We start from the raw sequence: 19,864 nt of genomic DNA, 5'->3' as shown, positions 1-19,864 counted from the left end.
GGAGGAGCTACGGACACTGAAGTCCACGCACCTACTACTTCTATACTTCTTCTTAAATCTTAAACCTACTTTACAGCTTCCTCATAATCATTTACAATTTGTGTTGGATTTCTACTGTGTATACTACAATTTTTGAAGTTGTATATGACGTAATGAGATTCGAAGTCTGAGAAAAGAAAGTTGGAAAAGGTTCCTGGATCGGATATTAAAAAATTATGGGTCCGTACCGCACCAGTTAGTCTTGAACTTAATGATCCATTGAGTGAAAGAATACCCTAAATCACGCAACAAATAACAATAACGACAATTACAATAACGTAAGTCTCATCTATATCTCGAAAATATGTAAACAAAATATTTTCGACAAATCAACTAAATACGGATTAACTAAAATATATTACAAATATTTTCTAAATATTCTAATATATCAATATATCTTCCTATTATTCAGGGATCATGATGTATATCAATTAATAACTGATATTCGGCCCATTATGATAAGGATCCATAATCAACACTATAAATAAAACTCTTTACGGAGGTGTACGCTTTACAATATACACTATTTACACATATTACTTACTTGAGCGTCAGAGTACCTTTTTCAGATCCACCTCTAAGAAAAGGATGAAGACTTGAAGGAAGGAGAAAGAAGACTACCAACACATAAACAATTGTACAACCAGTTTCATATACTATTTAGATCACTCTTTATCCATACAGGTACAAAAATACATCAGTTAACAACCACATCATCATATTAAATAAGTGAAAAACTTATGTATGTTAGGATTTGAATGAGATTTAATTGGAGGGGAAAAAGACATAGAAAATGTTAAATAATGTTCACGTTTGATACAGATCCAACTTTGATAAAGTAAGCACATGGATTATCGAAGGTACATGCGTCCATTTATTTTTCCATCATTGACATGCAAATTTTCTTTCCATCACACAGTGCATGTAGGGCCACCGGGTAAAGGCACCGTTAGAATTATGACTTAACTTGGGAGGGAGGGAAAGTAAGAAGATCAACATTTTCAAATCTTCATAAAGTTTGTAAAATCGCCAAAAGGGGACTCTGACCAAAATTAAATTGCGTTATCAATTTAATTCTTTTTGCTTCTTCCAAGTATTCTCACCAGATGATATAGGGAAATATTATAAAAAGACCATGTATTTAGGCTTTCTTTGGTTGCAATTAAAGAAAATAAGGGTTATTTTATTGGTTTGGTATAAAAACGAGTAAGAGGTTAGAAAAAAAATGATGAGATCTACTTGTTAAAAGTTCTTGTGAATTGACAAGAAGTGAACACAAACGCATATGTTTAGTTTTCAAATTAACTTTACTTCACTCAACAATATATTATAATATATTGGGTATTATTATTATTGATATTATATAAGTATATATTAAATATGTTAATAATTACATATTATTATTTTATATTGAATAAATATTAAGGAACAAACGTAGAGATTGTGAATAATGATTAAGCTAGTAAATAAATAAAAATATAATGAGAAAAAAGTAAATAAAAAGAAAAAAAGTTTGTTGAAGTGAGTAAGAGATAAGTGAAGTTATATAGACTTTTGAATCTCTTCACATGAGTTGGTTAATTATATAGGGAAGCCAGATGATTACACTATATAAAAGTGTGAAACTTATGGGATTTCTTGGATTTAAGTAAAGTTTGGTGTTTACACTTTATAAAGCAGAGTGCTCTGGAGTCAATGTTTCTTTATTAGTGAAACTCAATGCTTTTACTCGATAAAACACTATGAAGTTGATAAAATGGCTTGTCAATAAAAAATTATCAAAGTATGTAGTTGAGCTACAAATACTCATGTCAAGTTAATGAAGTTGAGATAAAGTTGCTTAATGTGTGGAGTTGAGATATCGATGATTTAAGTCTAAAGTCAAGATAAACATGTTCAATAAGCATATTCAAGCTAGAGATACTCTAATCATTAAGTGGAACTAAGTCCATATAATGTGTGAAACCAAGTTACACATGCTTTAAGCTTGAAGTCTAATGTGTGGAGTTGAGATATCGATGATTTAGGTTTAAAGTCAAGATAAACATGCTCAATAAGCATATTCAAGCTAGAGATACTCTAATCATGAAGTGAAACTAAGTCCATATAATGTGTGAAACCAAGTTACACATTCTTTAAGCTTGAAGTCTAGTCAAACATGCTCAATGTGTGAAGTTGAGTTAGGGATACTTTGAGTGGAACTAAGCTACAAATATTTCGAGCCTCGTCCAACTAAAAATGTTAAATATGTGAAGTTGAGCTAGAAATGTTTTGAGTTTGAGTTGAGTTAAAGATGTTAAAGGCATGTAATTGAGCTAGAGACACCCAAGAAGTCAAACTGAGCTAGAAATGCTTTGAGTGAGCAGTTGTATGGTTTATAAGAGGTTTAGTCACACAAAAATGTGGTTGTACACATAGAAGTTTGATTGTAATAGTATTATTTTTATAAAAACTTTGGTAGTCAAGTGCTTCAATTTAAATTATTTAAAATCTAAAATAAACTTTTTGAAATTTAAAAGAGTGTTACAAACTTAAATTTTTTTAATAGTTTTGTTGTTTCCATAAATAAATATAAAAAGTTGGTTTATACGTCTTCATAATATTTCTAGAATTAGTATAAGTGATAACATATAAATTATAAGAAGAGTGAACTTAAATATTTTATTTATAATTTCAACTTTAAAAAATATACATTACATGAGAATCATTAAATATAAAATAATTTAGAAATAAAAAATAATTAATTATTATATTGACTAAATTAGTTTTTTTTTTATAAATTACAAAATTACTTAATCTAAATTATTTTTCTATTATTAATAAAAGTTTATAAAATAGTTTATGTTATTAATAAAAAATTATAAAATCGTTTTTAAATTAGTATTTAGGATTAGTCAAGTGACTAATTTAAGTCCCTTAATAGCCCATTTGGTTTTTTAAGTTTTCAAAATTAAAAAGATGTAGTCCAATATAATATACCATATATTTGCCAACAAAAAAGTGCTAACATAATTTGTGTACTAACATTTGGACTCGACATTTACATAATCTGATAATCACTTTGCAGCTCAAAACCTCTAATAAATGTGACTTAAGACACCATCAAGTGATAAAAAAAACTTATTTCAATACTTTAAAAATATTTGCGAAACTAACATTGACAAAATGCAACTATGTGCGAGTCCTTCAAAATTTAGTCTAATATTAACATCTAATTACTAAAAAATAAGTGACAACGAGTTTTTAATATCAATATTAAAGTTTATAATTAATATTATAATTAATGTTCTATATGTAAATAATCAACTATCATTATTATCATTTATGAATGTTTCGACATTTTCAGTAAAAATTTAAAAACGTATGAGCAGCCAAATATATTTAATTTTAAAAAATTAAAAACAAAACGTGTCGTTAAATATTTAGAATACTAAAAAATAAAATTTAATTCAAGCATTTATATAATCACTTTGACTCTCGAATAAATATTAAGGGATATCAAAACAGTAATGAAATTGGTAAAAGGAAGTAAATGCATATAATCATTCATTGTTCTTTATGGAGTAACTTTTTTTGTCTTTTTATTCAAGTTTTCTTGTCATTAGGCCATGTACTCTTAAGAAAGCCCAAAAACAAGGTTTGTGGCCCATATAAGGCAATTTCTCCCTACACCATATCATTTAAGACATGTATCTATCTAACACAAAATTTGAAATCCAACATTGCCCTTAACTTCATTTTTCTTACGGATGTAGAAATCTGGAAGTGATTGTTATATACTTTGGATTTCGATATCTGGAAGATCATTTTCGTACTTCATTTAAGCTTTCGGATGATCATATTCAGAAGTGAGTTATGAGTTTTTGGATTTTCATATTTAGAATGGTGTGTTGTAAATGGTGTTGAAGATCAATATCCAAAACTTATTTATGTTTGCTTACGGATCTTGACATCCGAAAGGTTATTTATGTTGTCCAGATAAGTTTCTGGATCACGAAGAAGTGACATATTAGTAATAGACTTGCATATTCAAAATTTTGTGATTTGATTTATGGATATAAATATTTGAAAAACAATTTTTTTAAATCATTAAATACAAAATGAACATTTTTCATTAGTGTGTTGTGGCCAAGTGAGGTAAGATCTCATGAAGATGGCCCAATTGTAACATGGAAAACTTATTGTTGTGTGTAATGTGTTTCACACGTGAGAGCCCATGTCATGCACTCACACATTTGACCTAGCACACGAACAACCGTTACCGAGTCGAACGTTTGTTCAAAACAAAACCTAAAACGACAAGAATAAAGGGGCAGGCAAAGTCCACACACATGGCCCTATTGTTCCGCGAGAAGAATCGCAACAATCTCTGACTGGGCCCTCTCGCACGTGCGAGCCCATAACATCCTTTTGACCCACGGATTAAACTAGGGTTTCCCTTTCACACTATATAAGCCCAACCCTTACATGCCTGACGTGCGGTGCAGCCCCTTCTGCCCTCCCCCCTAAAACTGAAAAAAACCTAAAAAACCAAAAATAATATTTTTTTCAGTTTCTCCGCCGTCAACAACCACCCTTCTTGTCTCCGGCGACCCTATCACTATCTTTTATCCCTATCACTTACTTACACGGAAGAAGAAGAAGAAGCAAAGCGAATTACGAAAAAAACTATTCCAAAAAAATTTTCCGAAGCGGTTAGGGTTTAGTTTTCTATCAGTTTTTTTCGTGTATCCATTCTGCCTGTTTGTGAGATGGCGCAGATTCAGGCACAGCAGCACCAGAGTCCAGTCTCGGCTCCTCCAAATGGCGTCGCTCCGGCGCCCAACGCGAACCAGTTCGTGACGACCTCGCTGTACGTCGGCGATCTTGACCAGAATGTCAACGACTCGCAGCTCTACGATCTGTTCAACCAGGTCGGGCAAGTCGTTTCTGTTCGCGTCTGCAGGGACCTGACCACTCGTCGTTCACTCGGTTACGGTTATGTCAATTACAGTAACCCTCAGGATGGTTCGTTTCCTCACATTCTCTTAATTTTTCATTTTTCTTATGCTTTTGTGTTGGAAATGAAAGTTGTGGTTGTTTATCTGGTTTTCTGTTTGGAATCCTCAGCGGCGAGGGCATTGGATGTGCTGAATTTCACTCCACTGAACAACAAATCTATTAGGATCATGTATTCTCATCGGGATCCTAGTATTCGGAAGAGTGGCACTGCGAATATTTTTATCAAGGTATGTTGATAAAAAATGGTTTTGCAGTGACAGCGTCGTTTCGCGACTTACTCTGTGGAGTTAGTCTTTTAGAATTTGTTAATGTTTGCAATTAGTTCTTACATTTACTGAATTTGTAATTAATTAGCTGGAGTGAAGTGTTAATACTTAGAGGTGTTTTAGACGTTCGGCTAATATTAGCCCTTTTGGTACTTGGAACACTAAATCATTTATTGGAAAAGAAATAATCATTAGATTTTGGTATTTCTATTGTCTCAAATGTTTTTTTAAACACCGCTTTCGTTTAATTGCTTAAGAGTAATGATTGATATTGGTTAAGCCTCTTTGATTATAATTCGTAGCTTAAATAGGACTAGTTCAATGATTACGGAGCCGTTTGTTTATATTTGATGGAGTGTTTTTCAATTTGCCTTGTGTAAGCAAATAATGAAATTACAAAGCATTAATAAGATGCTTTAGCTGTGTTGCATATACTAACTAGGAGATTATGTGAAGACAGCATGGCGTTTTTGTAATTCGAAGTGAAAATAGTTGTTTTCTTTTACCAAACAGACCTTAAGTTTTTTATTTGCCTAGTTTATTGTGACTATTGGCTGGGCATTGAAGTTATTTTGTGTTGATGTATCTTGACGTGTTGATATTGGTTGTGCAGAATTTGGATAAGGCTATTGACCACAAGGCCTTACATGATACTTTTTCTTCTTTTGGACACATTCTTTCTTGCAAAATAGCAACAGATGCTTCTGGCCTGTCTAAAGGTTATGGTTTTGTTCAATTTGACAATGAAGAGGCTGCACAGAATGCTATAGACAAGTTAAATGGCATGCTGATCAATGATAAGCAGGTCTATGTAGGACATTTCCTGCGAAAGCAGGATAGAGATAATGCTCTCAGTAAGACAAAATTCAATAATGTCTATGTGAAAAACCTATCAGATTCAACCACAGATGAAGAGTTGAAGAAAGTTTTTGGAGAATATGGTACCATTACTAGTGCTGTAGTAATGAGAGATGCGGATGGTAAATCTAAGTGTTTTGGTTTCGTCAATTTTGAAAACCCAGACGATGCTGCCAAAGCTGTTGAGGGGCTTAATGGGAAGAAATTTGATGAGAAGGAGTGGTATGTTGGAAAAGCCCAGAAAAAATCTGAGCGTGAACTTGAATTGAAAGGAAGATTTGAGCAGAGTATAAAGGAAGCTGCTGACAAATTTCAGGGTGTGAACTTGTATCTCAAGAACTTGGATGATACGCTCAGTGATGAAAATCTTAGAGATATGTTTGCTGAGTATGGTACAATATCTTCGTACAAGGTGTGTAAATGTGATTCCTTTGCTGATGTTTTTTATGGTCAGATCATCTGTATTGGTCGCAGACTTGAACATTGCTTGTTATTTAATCTTTTTCTAGGTAATGCGTGACCCAAACGGAATTAGTAGAGGATCGGGATTTGTTGCATTTTCAACTCCTGAAGAGGCATCTCGTGCTGTTAGTACCCAACCCCATACATTTAGTATACTTTGTATGCTAATATTATTTTCTAATACATGTTTTGTTACTTGTAGCTTGCTGAGATGAATGGTAAAATGATTGCTGGAAAACCTCTGTATGTTGCCCTGGCACAGAGAAAAGAAGAGAGAAGAGCAAGGTTACAGGTAACATTGTGTCTGAAGTTTGTTTTTTTCTTCCCAAGTGCACCGATGAAATTTTAGCACTGAAATTCTTATATTTTTGTTGATGAAAAGGATACATATCTGAGTATGCTTTTGTGTTCTTTTTTTCTTCTTTTATTTAATAAATAAACCTAATTTGGTTACCATAATTCTCCTGCCCATAGGAAAAAACATGTGAATAGGAACTTGAAACTATTTTTTCAATATATTATTGTGTGGTTGATAGTGTTTAGAGGCAGGCTTTAGGTGCCAAGGTTAAGTGAGAGAAGGAGCCATCAAATCCCATTTACTGGTTGAGGTACTACCCCTCAGTGGTGTCTGTGCTGATCTTGAGTGTATTTTTCCACTTTCACTTAAGTGTAACACAAATTCCCGATTGTCGGTTATTTTCTTGACAATTCCCAGTCCTTATAGTCAGCTGGTTTTGGTTTAGATGTTAGAATAACTGCCAAGGCTTGGAATAAACAATGTCTCTGCTATAGAAAAAAAAAAGTTATGTTCAATTATATTTTTAAGTGTTACATTTTCTTTAACAATCATGTACCCTTTTATTAAATTTACTCTAATGTGCCACCCTTAAAACTGTACATCTGTTTCAATGCTGCGCTTCTAAATTTGGATTATTCCTTTTCTGTTCTCTATTTCTCTCTTTGTGATTGTATTTTGTTGAAATATCTTGCTTTTATCTGTTAACATTTAAATTTTAAGTTATACTTCTCTTTTACATTTTGATCCTGTGTCATTATTTTAAGTCTTGTCTTTTCTTATGAGTTTTTAACACGTACAAATCGATCTTTCATAGCTTATACAGCAATGCATAAATTCATAAAAATTACTGTATATCAATATTAGCAACTATAATTAGAATTGCTGTATGTTCTGCAAATTATAATATTAATGGGAATGAATTTTAATTTTATTTTTTCACTATGATTACTGATTTCATGCAGGCACAATTTTCACAGATGAGGCCTGTTGCAATTACGCCATCTGTGGCACCCCGAATGCCTCTCTATCCTCCTGGTGCTCCTGGTATAGGACAACAATTTATGTATGGGCAAGGACCCCCCACCATGATTCCACCCCAAGTAATTGTTGCCTTTTTTACATCCATAATTTCTACTTTAGTTGTGTAATGCATTAGAAAATGTCTTCATATATGTTGGATCAAGTATTACTTTTATGTAATATCTCAGTTATCTGGGTGAAGGTATTTTTCTTTGTTCTAGTTATACCACATATACTACTTATCATCTTGCCATGGATATAATTTGACATTTAGGCTAGTTTGATCAATTTAGACTGAGAAATAACTGTAACCATCCCTCCAAATATAAATGCAGGCTGGATTTGGTTACCAGCAGCAACTAGTTCCTGGAATGAGGCCCGGTGGTGGTCCAATGCCTAGCTTCTTTGTTCCTCTGGTTCAGCAGGGGCAACAAGGGCAGCGTCCAGGCGGTCGCCGTGGAGCAGGTCCTGTGCAACAACCTCAACAGCCGTTGCCAATGATGCAGCAGCAGGTCTGCTCTCACACAATGGCATGCTTTTGGCATGTTTTCTATTTTATTTTCTTACCTTATCTGTATGCATGATGATGAGTTCTCTTAATTTGTCCTTTAGATGCTTCCAAGGGGACGAGTCTATCGTTACCCTCCTGGCCGCAACATGCAAGATGTCCCACTTCAAGGTGTAGCTGGTGGGATGATGTCAGTCCCCTATGACATGGGGGGTCTCCCAATCCGTGATTCTGTGGGACAGCCAATGCCTATTCAAGCTTTGGCTACTGCCCTTGCCAATGCTCCACCTGAACAGCAGAGGACTGTAAGATATGTTTCATGCTATTCTTCGATGATAACATAACCTTAGATCTATTATTCTGTTGTAATGTTGTTCTAAATTTTTATCATGAATATTTTTGTAGATGCTGGGTGAAGCTTTATACCCGCTTGTGGATCAGCTGGAACATGACGCAGCAGCAAAGGTCACTGGCATGCTTTTGGAGATGGATCAGCCTGAAGTCCTTCATCTGATTGAGTCACCGGATGCTCTGAAGGCCAAAGTTGCTGAAGCCATGGATGTACTGAGAAATGTTGCTCAACAGCAAACCAACCCTGCTGATCAACTTGCCTCTCTCTCTCTCAATGACAATCTCGTGTCTTAGATTCCTTCGCTCTTTTTACAGGAATCTGCACTTGAGTTTTTGCTTTCCCTAAACCCCCCTCTTTATTTTGAGGTCTTAGATATTTTGTTCTAGCCAGTACTAAGGAAGCTTGTCGTTTTCTCCGGTACTTTTGCTTTCAGTTTTCTTTTCGTTTCTGGATTGCTAGGAGTAGCATAACTTGTTGGATTTATTAGTTTATGCATTTCTGGTATTTTTTGTCGTTTGCATTAAATTGTTTTCTGAATTTCTTTACTCCTTTTAATTCTTTTTGAGCCATTTGTCTTCGTCGAAACGTGGAATTAAAACTAATAACACAAGGACAATTTTTGTATTAAAAAGAATTTAAAGTAATTTTTTGACTTTTGAAACTTGAAAATGAATCCAATGTTATTGTAGTTGGAGTTCTTCGATTGATTGTTATTCTTGGTTTTAAATGCCTTGAGGGTGATTTTAATTTAGTTAGTAACTACAACTTTTAGAGAACCTAAGTTTAGTATTCACCTTTCTTCAATGTTTCATAGGCAAAGGAACTGTGAATTTATTTGCTATTTTTATTTGTGGTAAAACTATTTTTTAATTCAAACTTTTCAATGATATGTGGTGAAAACGAAAGCTATAGAGTATAAATAACTGAAAAGTAGCAATTTATTTAAAATTCTTTCTTCATTTTTATTCCATACCTATACCTATATAATAGAAGAATTGTAAGTTCTAAAAGCGTTAAGAATTAAATAATGAACAAATAATAAGCAAAAACTATAATTTTATACTAGAAAATTAACTGAATCTCTTGAGGCTATTAAAATATTTTTTTCTAAACTATCAGAGTTTTTTTCAACTTTAGAATTAAACTAGTTTATATAAAAAAAAATATGGTTTCATTTTTTGGCAGTTGAATGTAGTTATTCATATATTGAAATGCATTATTGAAATAATTTTTTAACAAATGAATTTGCAACTTATATTTAATTTATTGATAAAAAATATTTAAAACTTCATCTAATGGATTATTAGGTAAATAGTTTTATTTTTCAACTTTAATAATAATTTAAATACTGCACTAATAAAAAAAAGGAGTATGTGTTGACTATTTTAATTTAATTGTAATTATATTGTTGGTATTCTTGTTGCAAGAGTTAAAAATGAAGCAATAAATATTTTATTGTGTCCTTCTTACCTTAATCCTATTGATATACTCTTACATTTTTTGTTTATTTATTTTCTTAAAAAAATAATTTTCTAATATCTTTTAAGAAATTAATTAATTTAGTTGATACCACTGATATCTTTTAAATTACTTATAACATTAATAAACATACTTCGTTCAAATCTTTTTACTGATCTTAATTTCTTTCTTCATTAATAATTTATTGCTTTAATTTTCATTGGTTATGTATGTGAATACTCAAATCAAGGTATCCAAAATGTTCTTAACAAAAAGATAAAGTTAAACTCCTAAAAAGCCCAAAACATTAATGTATCATTCTCCTTCTAATAACCAACAACAAAAATTTGGACACAAATATATATTTTTTAATATTTTTTATTCTATTTATTAATATCACCATGAAAATGCCTTCTAATTAATTAAGATAATTCATTTCATAACTCTTTTAATTTTAGCATCAACTTCCAAGGATGTTTTAGAAAAATTTATTTTAAAATACAATTTATTTTTAATTAATATACAGGTTAATACACAAGTATTTAAACAAACTGCTTTCCAGCTTGAGCACCTTATGTGTAATTTTCTTGTTATATTTTATAAGACTATTTTCTATTTTTTTATATTTTTATTATTTCTCTTATGCCTATTAAAGAATTCAGTTTTAAAAATAAAAACTGCACCACTATTATTCTCTCTAACATTAATTATTTAGGTAAAAAGCAATTAAGTGAAATAAAAAAAAAATTTAGTCCAATAATGTTAAAGATAGTTAAATAGTTTGGAAAATAATATAATTAATTAAATTAACCAACTTTTTATTTTATTTTAACAAAATAAAATAATCAACTTGTATATTACATTTTCAACGTTGAGACTTACATGGTGAGTTTCTTAAATTTAAGCAACATTAGTTAATCTTTCTCACCCTTCAAAATAAGTAACACGAAATTGCATTCCTTGAATGAGTTGCTTAAATAACAAACCTATTGCCTAAAATGTACCCAAAAAATAAATCACTCACAAGAATTTAATATAATTTCAATTAAACATTGGATTTTTCACGTTAACAGTGCAATTTAGATTTTTTATTATAAATATGGACAATTAATAAAAAAACATGTTTAAACCTTAATCCTAATAGAAAATGTAAACTAAAAACTTCAAATACAAAAAATATTAAAAATATAAAAACTTTCACTATTACTTTTAGGTTTTCTGTTAAAAATCATGATTTTTTCTACTAATAAAATAATTATGAAATATCCTAATTGTATAATTTTTCATTTCTATATCACAATAAATATACATATCTAAACTAATTAAATAAAGGATATAATTGAAAAAAAAAATTAATATTGTTCAACTTTAACAACGGACATATAAAAAAATCCCTGTAAAAATTTGATAATTAAGAGTTTTGAATTATTTTTTTTCTTGTGTAATGAGTAAACAGATTTTATTCGAATACCCGGTGAAATTGGGTTGGTAATTCCGGTCAACATATAAGTTAACGACTTTTTATAATACAGCTAATATATAATTAACATTAATTATAAATCATTAACTGTTAAAACTCTCAGACTTAATGAAGAGAATATGCGTTGATACGGACACGCATGCAACGCGGCAACGTAGCGCAAAATGCTAAGCAGTGTCGCAGAAAAAGTGGCATTATCCGTACATATGACACGTGCCAACGCATCATTGGCTATTAATCTACACCTGCATGACCAGGCTGCAGCAGATTCCTCCCCGCGGTGAAAACAGAGAAAAAACCCGGAAGTCGTTGACCACGTGCTCCGCAGTCACACGACGCATGATGGTTGCGCCACTGATATGAGGCTGCTGCGAATAATGATACCATCACCCCGCTCCACCGTGGACAACAAAAATGGCGTCGTCACAGCCAATGAACTTGCGCCATGTCCCACACTGACAGTAACCGGCGAGAGAGTGATAAAAAAGCTTGCATAACACGATTCATTCTGAATCTCTCTACAAAACCACACTCACTCTCTTTCTCTTCGTTCTTTCTCCCATTTCATAAATCCTCCTTAAACCCTAACACTCTCAATCTCAATCTCATTCTTATGATTAATGGAAGACCAACCGAACGATGCACTACCTCCTGGTTACCGGTTCTACCCGTCCGAAGAGGTTCTCATCCGCTATTACTTAACCAAGAAGAACGAGAACCGGGCGGGGGGGTTCAACGGTTCTGATTTGATCAAGGAACTGAACCTGTACGATCACGACCCCTTCGAATTACCGGACGCTGCGTGCTTTCCGTACGGTTACCGAGGGAGGAAGAAGCATTGGTTCTGTTACACTGTTAAAGAGACCAAACGCGGAACCAGAAAGGTCAAAAGCGGGTTCTGGCTCCGGAAGGGAAGGGTTCGGGAAATTCGCGATAACGGTGGGATTGGAAACGCTGTTTTAGGCACCAGGTCGCGTTTCGTTTTCTACGTCGGGAATTCGCTGAAAAACGCTACCAGAACGGATTGGATTTTGTACGAGTACGCGTTGGTTGACCAAATTCTGGTACGGATTCACGATTGATTCAAATCACACCAGTTCCTCAAATAGTTAGTGTGCTTTTGGATGAGCAATTGAAATTGATTTTAATGTGATTAGATTTATGCTTGCATTTTAATTATTTCAGCTCTATAAATTTAGAACATCTAACAAATTCTCAGTTTAAAATTCAGTATGTGCTTATTTACCTAAATTCAAGTTATACTGATACTCCATTGTGGTTTTGGATCATCTGAGGTGAGTCCAAACGAGCTATTGATTGATGTAACGATTTTGATTTTTGTGAGTGCAGGCTTCGCTCGTGCTCTGTCGTGTGGTGAATAAGCTTCATCATAAGAATAGTCCGTCGGAAATTGGTCGCAGTTGTTGTGCTGAAGAGAGTGCCGCTGTGGCGGTGCGTCACGTTGGTGTTCAGCATGATGGATGCGTGGGAGGTGATGTTGATGAAGTTCAGGTGCGTGATGATGGCTTTGTTAATAGAGAGACTGAAGCTGCTGAGAATCCAATTAGGTGTGGTGGTGAACATGATCATGCTGCACCTGTTTCAGTTGCTCAGGGAAGTCAACCGGTGAGAAATCTAACTCTGATTTGATAAGTTGTCCTGTGCTTTCGCAAATTGCATGACTTAGGAAGCTTACCGTACATGTTAGAATGTCACATAAGAACGTAACATATGGTTCTATTTCAGTGAAGAACTTCAATACAGTTTCTTAGGTGGTGTTGGCATTGTTATCTAATCAGAGATTGGAGTCTTAGCTCAGTTGTTGACCTTTACTGAAGTTTTTATGCAAACTAATATTTTACGGACGTTAAACTTCAATTATGGTTAGAGAACAACACCTAGAGTATCTATAGGGCTGCGTTTATGTTTATTTAGTTTTTGGCATATTGTAAAAATATATCAAAACATGATTACAAAGAGTGGAACTTTTTCTTTTTTATAGAACAGGATTGAACCATTGCACTTTGTATTAATATGTGTTATGTCTCAACGTTAAATAGTACCTCGGTAAGAAGTTATTGTTTGGGCTTATTTGTGTTTCATTTTTGTTACCGTGCATCTTAGAAAGTAGATTTAGGCGTGAATCAATATTACAGATGACTTATGAGATGAGGTTTATACTCACTCATATACCATAATTTGATCGTATCTCTAGTTGATATAAGATTTTCAACACAATAGTTTTCAATAAATTTTGTTAAATAGACTCTAATACCATCTTAGAAAGTGGATTTAGGTCTAACTCAACTCTATACAACTCACTTATAAGATGAGTTTTGCGCCCATTTATATACTATAATTTGTTATATCTTTAGTGGATGTATGATCTCCATAATGAGCACTATGTATGACTTTCTATTGGAAGGCTTTGAGTGTTGGTAGTCATTTGCATTGCAGTCATTTGAATTATTTTTATTTTGCAGTTGTCAGTCGCAAACATCAGCAGTGGCCTGAAAAGTGTAGTCAGAATTAGGGTATCAGTATAGGGAGTCACTCAAAATATTTGTTGCATTGCAAATACTATTTTTTTAAAGAAAAATTGGAAAATTTTCAACTCATTCATGTGATGGTTTAGATGGCATTTGCATGCATATTTTGCCATCAACATAACTTTTTCTGTTAGAGGTAACATCTTAAATTTTTAATTCTTTTATCACGGCATGTCCCTAAAACTACAAATGTGTCACTATGCTCTTGGATACTCGAAATACGTATGTGTATTTTGTTTCATTTAAGTTTATGTAAAAGTGGAGTTATCTACTCCTCTGAAGGTGGAGAACGCATGTACTGGTTAACAGAAAGCTCTGCATGTGCCAATTGACTAGTTGACGCTATTGCTTGTTATTCCATCATTGCTTAAAACTTGTCCTATTTATTTATTCATTTGTTCATGTTTTAGCATATTCTCCCTTGTACCTTTTTTCTTTTCATAGTGGAGAAAAGAATTTTTCTATAGTATTAAATTCTTTTGTTTGCTATTGTGGTTATCAGGTTCAGGAAAGACTTTCTGGACTTCCCTCTGGCAGTGGATTGTTCATTGAAGCCGTGACATCTCATCAACATATGCTTTCCATTCTAGAGGAGGATTTCATAGAATTGAATGATATTGTATGAATTGGTTGGTTTTAAGAGATAATGTGAATTCTAATCCAGCTATCAGGAGTATTTGTCACCTGAAACAATTGTATTCGGAATGGATAACTGTCTCAGCTAAAGGAGAGACAGGTTTATGATACTGATTAGCTGTTGTTCGACTCAAATGAAGAAACATACGGTCAGAGGGGATTGCGGCAAATGTCATGGAATGATCTCTTCGCATGTTAAGGTAGTTACTTTAGATCTTTGTATGTTACACTCTTGAGCCCTACTTGAGGAAATATTCAGCGGATCTTCTTTGTTTTGGGCATGCAGATTTTTTTCCTCTGCCTACTACTGAAAGGCAATTGGCTCCAGAGCGATAGAGTTAGAGTTAGATATTGGTATTGGTAATTGGATTATGCAATTTACACTAGTATGCCATGAGCAACTTCACCGTACCTCATGCTTTCATTGCTACCTTGAATGAACGACCCGTTCATATTTAAATTATATTAGCATTCCTGGGACCATCAGAATTTCCTATCTACACCTTAGTAGCAGGGCCTATTCGTAACTCTCTGTGGTACTTTATTTTTCCTATCTTGTTCAAGAGGCAAATCCGATGAACTCCAAATTGTAAGTGTTACAGCATAATGATAGTTATGAATTGCCTTGATCTTCTATTTACTTCTGTGGTTAAGCTGACTAATTTTATGATTTTCAGGGTTTTTATGTCTAGATAAATTTCTCTATAAGTTTTTCTATAAAACTAAAATTAGTTTACACATTAATTGAAAAACAGCTATCATAGAAGTTAATATGAAAAAAGTTTTATAAATTAGCTTATGTATAAGCTATTATGAAGAAACCTATTTCATATTTTATTTTATTTTTCTTCTTCTTTTATAAGTATTTATAGAGACTTTATTCAGATTGGTACGCTGCAATCTGGTACTATGGCATATATATGGTGGTTTTTGACAATTGGATCTGTGTAGTTTCTGTAAATAACAATGATGTCTGTGCCTTTTTGTGTGGGTCTGCCACTAGTGGTATCAAATTACGTTAGTGTATTTGGGGGAGGATTTGCACTTGTTTACTGCATTTTCATTTGTATTTTATGTAACTGATTTTATCGCAACTTGTGTGGTGTTACTTCTGTTTTTGAAATCCAGTTGTATTCCCTTCTTTTGGCTAAAAGTTTGAGCTTGGCACTTAAAAGGCATCTGAATCGGTTTAAATTGTACTTGATTTCTATTTGCCATGAAAAAAGTTCCAAAAACTAAGAACCAATGATCATTTATCTATTGAATGTTGTTTTCTGCTGTGTCTGACATTATTGTGTGCGAGATCAATGCACGTTCAGTGAATTTAATACGGTCCCAGTTAAAAATCATGACTCTTTTGAGTGGGTCTGACGTAAAATTTATCCAATGACAAAGAATACTCTATATTGTAAATGTAAAGAGTGTTCTGTTAGCTGTATCGACATAGGAAAAGTGTAGGTTATATCTGTTGTGCTTTTATTTGCATTTAAAATACTGGAAGCTCATAGTATTTGGTTTGCGATGTGAATTGTGTGCTACCCTTTAACTTCAAGTCTCATACAAAGATTTCAGAAAGTTCATGATTCCTGAGACCCATTCCTCCGTAAATATGATGCTATTTAAAAATTTAAACACATATCGTTGAGCTTCAGTGAAGATGTCAACAAAATTGGGCATACTTTGAGTGTTGGACCGAGGAATTATATTTTGCAGCAGTTATTCTTTCTTTTACCCAAAGCATAGGGCGTTGCGTGCGCCTGTCAAGTTTGGCACCACCTATGCAGAAGTAACTTTTTTTGGGTGACTCGACTTAATCCAAAAAAAGTCTCATTGTTTGATCAGATTGATCAGCTTATTTGCGTGAATACTGCCAATGATAGCTTGATCCGTGACCCAGTGAAGCAATTCACTGGTTGTAATGCATGGTTGTAGGGTTGTAGTGCCTTCTATTTTGTTCTGCTTAAACAACACTCCGCCAAAGTTGTTCACGGGTCCAGTTCACACTAAGGATGCATGGTTTTTGCAGTACCCCTTCCCCCAAAACAAAAAATAATAATTGTAGTACAAGAACACACTACCTAGGAAAAGCTTCTATAGTTTGCCCCAAATTTTTGTTAGAATTTCAATTGCTCTTATCTGATGCTTAGAAGTGATTATAGTAATAAATATATTTAATTTGAGTCCCATCTTGTTTGTGCTTCCCGAGAAAGCCAACAAATAAGGGTGGTTGCCTTGTATTTTCAGGTACTTATATACCCCTCTTGTATTTTTAGTCAACAAAATTAGCTGGCCTCTAACACTATCTTTTGGGATCATTCTACCATGCCATTTTCTTCCTATTTCAAATGCTATTTAGAGGCACTGCTTGACGTACATCGAGTTTATTTAATATTTATTATTTATGAAATAGGTCAAGCCAAAACTTTCTTTAAAATTTAGTTGAAAAAGTTAAATGCCATTTATAAAATTTTAATCCTAATAAGTAAATTTATTCAAATAAATACAAATAATGCAATCATAACATTATTGCTTAGTCTTGTACAATTAATTTTATAAAAAAATTGAATGCAATGCTGTGAGATTAGATGTTTGTTGAATTCAAAATGCTTAAGCATATTAGTATCACCTTAGTATCGATGAAATTTGGATTAAATATCTTAATACAGATTTTGTATTCAGGTGTGAATAATATAAATAAGAGAAAATATTTCACTATAAGTTTAGGCTAATTAGTTATGTAAGCATAATATTTTTAATGAGTCTTATTAAAAAAACTTTTAAAAAAAAGACGGTTAAAAGGGTGCATCTTTCCTTAATCCAACTTCTCTTAACCAAAAAAAAACTTTAAAGTTATGTCAAGTCTTAAAGATTTGCAGAAAGTAAATTTGAGCCTTTATCTCAAAAACTAGGTTAGACTCATCTTGCATAGTGATTGTTCAATTCCACTTTAAAGAGTCTAACTAAGATACATTTAGTCTAATTTAATAAAACGTGAATGAGAAACTGTTTTTGTCCCAAAGTTATTTTCATAACAAAAAAGTATAATTTGACCTTTTAGCGTGAAGAGAAATTTGAATATTTTAGAATAAATTAACTAATATTTAATGAATCATTTTTAGTATATGACTCTGAATGATTTTGATTATTGTAAATGATTTCGTGTATTAAAATTTCACATATGGTAAATTATTTTTCTTTGTGTTTTTTATGAAATTAGAATTTTAATTTTAGTTTCTGTAAAATTAAATTTTATTAGTCACTACAAAATTTAAAGTTTGATTTCTCATAAAATATTAAATTTATTTTCAATATAAATTATTTTAATACTTTTGCAGACTATCACTAGTAAAAAAATCCAAGTGCATCACACTTTTTGCTCAAGACCTAAAAAAAGTGTGATGACATTATTGGTGTGTTCAACGTTAATGAAAGATTATAATTTGATTTTCTCACATAAGTCACTTTGGTTTTCTCTTCATTTCCATAACTCCACCAAATGAACATAATAGACTGGACCCACGTGTAAATATGTTGAAATCAATAATCTCAAGTCACTTTTTAAGTTAACTTATAATTTTGTCTCAAATAATTTCAAATCTTCTTTCTTAAACAATAAATCGGTTCATGCAAACAAAGCTTTAGAAATATAAAAGTAGGTAGATTTCAACAAATTCATTTTATTATTATTATTATAATTATTTTTTTACTAGTATTTGTAAGCATTTTAAAATATAAGTGATATAATTAATAGAACACCTGGCCGAATTGATTGGGATCATGCTGAGGCTGAGATATTGTTCTTTCTAAATGAATAGTAATAAAAAAACTTTAAGATATCACCACATGCAAATATTTAACAATGAAGTATAAAAACCAAAGAAACTAATAACAAGTAAAGTGATTTTCTTTAACAATATGTTATTGAATTAAACTCTTTAATTAATAACATAATTCAATTATATTTTAATTTTATTATTGAATATTTAATAAACAAAACATAGTTCTATAAAAAACTGATAACAAGATAGATGTTATTATTTAAACTCTTTAATTAATAATGTGTATTATACATTGAGTTGTTGACTAGTCATGTTGAGTTTGAAATCATCTTGAAAAACTAAAACGACAAATAAATTTAGATAACAATTAAAAATTAATTAATACTCTAATTAGTCTAATTAGTTTCTACTGTTAAAATGAAATTAACTTAAAAAGTCATGACAATGTAGGATTAATAAGAATAATGTTCTCACTCATATCTATATTTATATTTAGGCAAGTGTTACATAGTGAAATGTAATTTTTATACAATATTTATTGTTTTGATTTATGAATACTAACTTGAATGTTGGATAATCTTTTGTCGATACTTTCTCCATTTCGACAAAGATTGTACAAGTGACAAAACCGACAAAACCTTAAAAGTGATCAAGACAAGGATTTCAAGATTAACAAGATAAAAAAAAACAATCTCAGTCTATAAAAGAGGATAACATAAAACAATTATATCTCAATTTTTTATTTTTTTATAAAAACTTTCATGTTGGGCATCACTATGCTAGTTGACATCTCAATTAGGCTGACACCTAAAGTAACAACAATCATTTGTCATCACATGAAAAAAGTATTATTAAAAACAAAATACAAAAATATGGAGATTAGACCAAAACTCATATGTTAACAAAAACAATACATATGTAGACTATACCTATTAATAAAGAATTCTAAGAAGAGACTAGATGAAAATGAAAGAATTCTCTATAAATAAATAATAAATTAGTCAACTTATCAGCACACGCATCCCCTTAACCAAAAATATGAATAACCTTAAAGATTTCATGTTTGAATATTTAATAAAATGTATAGTTACATTTTATCGTAATTAACAATTAAAAAAATTGGCCACGGGAAAAAAACATAATCATTGAAATCTAATA

The 19,864-nt window shown here is 32.0% G+C and overlaps 2 protein-coding genes across 4 annotated transcripts; both read left to right on the top strand.

Annotated features, from left to right (window-relative positions):
* The first annotated feature begins 4,345 nt into the window (after positions 1 to 4,345).
* LOC137816511 (polyadenylate-binding protein 2-like) lies at positions 4,346 to 9,329 on the top strand. 2 transcript variants are annotated; one of them, XM_068619676.1, is made up of 9 exons: positions 4,346 to 5,046; positions 5,149 to 5,267; positions 5,920 to 6,576; positions 6,674 to 6,751; positions 6,829 to 6,918; positions 7,887 to 8,024; positions 8,280 to 8,456; positions 8,557 to 8,757; positions 8,858 to 9,329. In XM_068619676.1, exons 1-9 carry the CDS (start codon positions 4,791 to 4,793, stop codon positions 9,095 to 9,097), a joined length of 1,956 nt encoding a protein of 651 aa, XP_068475777.1. In that variant the 5' UTR covers positions 4,346 to 4,790; the 3' UTR covers positions 9,098 to 9,329. The 2 variants fall into 2 exon arrangements, with proteins under 2 accessions (XP_068475777.1, XP_068475778.1); XM_068619677.1 differs by having other exon boundaries at positions 4,349 to 5,046; positions 7,902 to 8,024.
* Positions 9,330 to 12,061: 2,732 nt separating this feature from the next.
* On the top strand, positions 12,062 to 15,567 carry LOC137816510 (NAC domain-containing protein 71-like). 2 transcript variants are annotated; one of them, XR_011081818.1, is made up of 4 exons: positions 12,067 to 12,806; positions 13,093 to 13,368; positions 14,794 to 15,127; positions 15,214 to 15,567. XR_011081818.1 is itself a non-coding variant. In XM_068619675.1 (3 exons), exons 1-3 carry the CDS (start codon positions 12,363 to 12,365, stop codon positions 14,914 to 14,916), a joined length of 843 nt encoding a protein of 280 aa, XP_068475776.1. In that variant the 5' UTR covers positions 12,062 to 12,362; the 3' UTR covers positions 14,917 to 15,567. The 2 variants fall into 2 exon arrangements, 1 of the variants encoding a protein (XP_068475776.1); XM_068619675.1 differs by having other exon boundaries at positions 12,062 to 12,806; positions 14,794 to 15,567.
* The last annotated feature ends 4,297 nt before the right edge of the window (positions 15,568 to 19,864 follow it).

The sequence above is a fragment of the Phaseolus vulgaris genome, chromosome 1 (genome assembly GCF_000499845.2).
Source record: "Phaseolus vulgaris cultivar G19833 chromosome 1, P. vulgaris v2.0, whole genome shotgun sequence".
Taxonomy (NCBI): Eukaryota; Viridiplantae; Streptophyta; class Magnoliopsida; order Fabales; family Fabaceae; genus Phaseolus; species Phaseolus vulgaris.
Note: the sequence above shows the minus strand (reverse complement) of the source record. Positions and strands in the feature narration are given on the sequence as shown.

Coding starts and splice junctions, on each gene's coding strand:
- LOC137816511 (XM_068619676.1), top strand. CDS start 4,791: ATGGCGCAGATTCAGGCACAGCAGCACCAGAGTCCAGTCTCGGCTCCT. Junction 5,268..5,919: donor CTGCGAATATTTTTATCAAG/GTATGTTGATAA, acceptor TTGGTTGTGCAG/AATTTGGATAAGGCTATTGA. Junction 8,758..8,857: donor CACCTGAACAGCAGAGGACT/GTAAGATATGTT, acceptor ATATTTTTGTAG/ATGCTGGGTGAAGCTTTATA.
- LOC137816510 (XM_068619675.1), top strand. CDS start 12,363: ATGGAAGACCAACCGAACGATGCACTACCTCCTGGTTACCGGTTCTAC. Junction 12,807..13,092: donor CGTTGGTTGACCAAATTCTG/GTACGGATTCAC, acceptor TTGTGAGTGCAG/GCTTCGCTCGTGCTCTGTCG. Junction 13,369..14,793: donor TTGCTCAGGGAAGTCAACCG/GTGAGAAATCTA, acceptor TGTGGTTATCAG/GTTCAGGAAAGACTTTCTGG.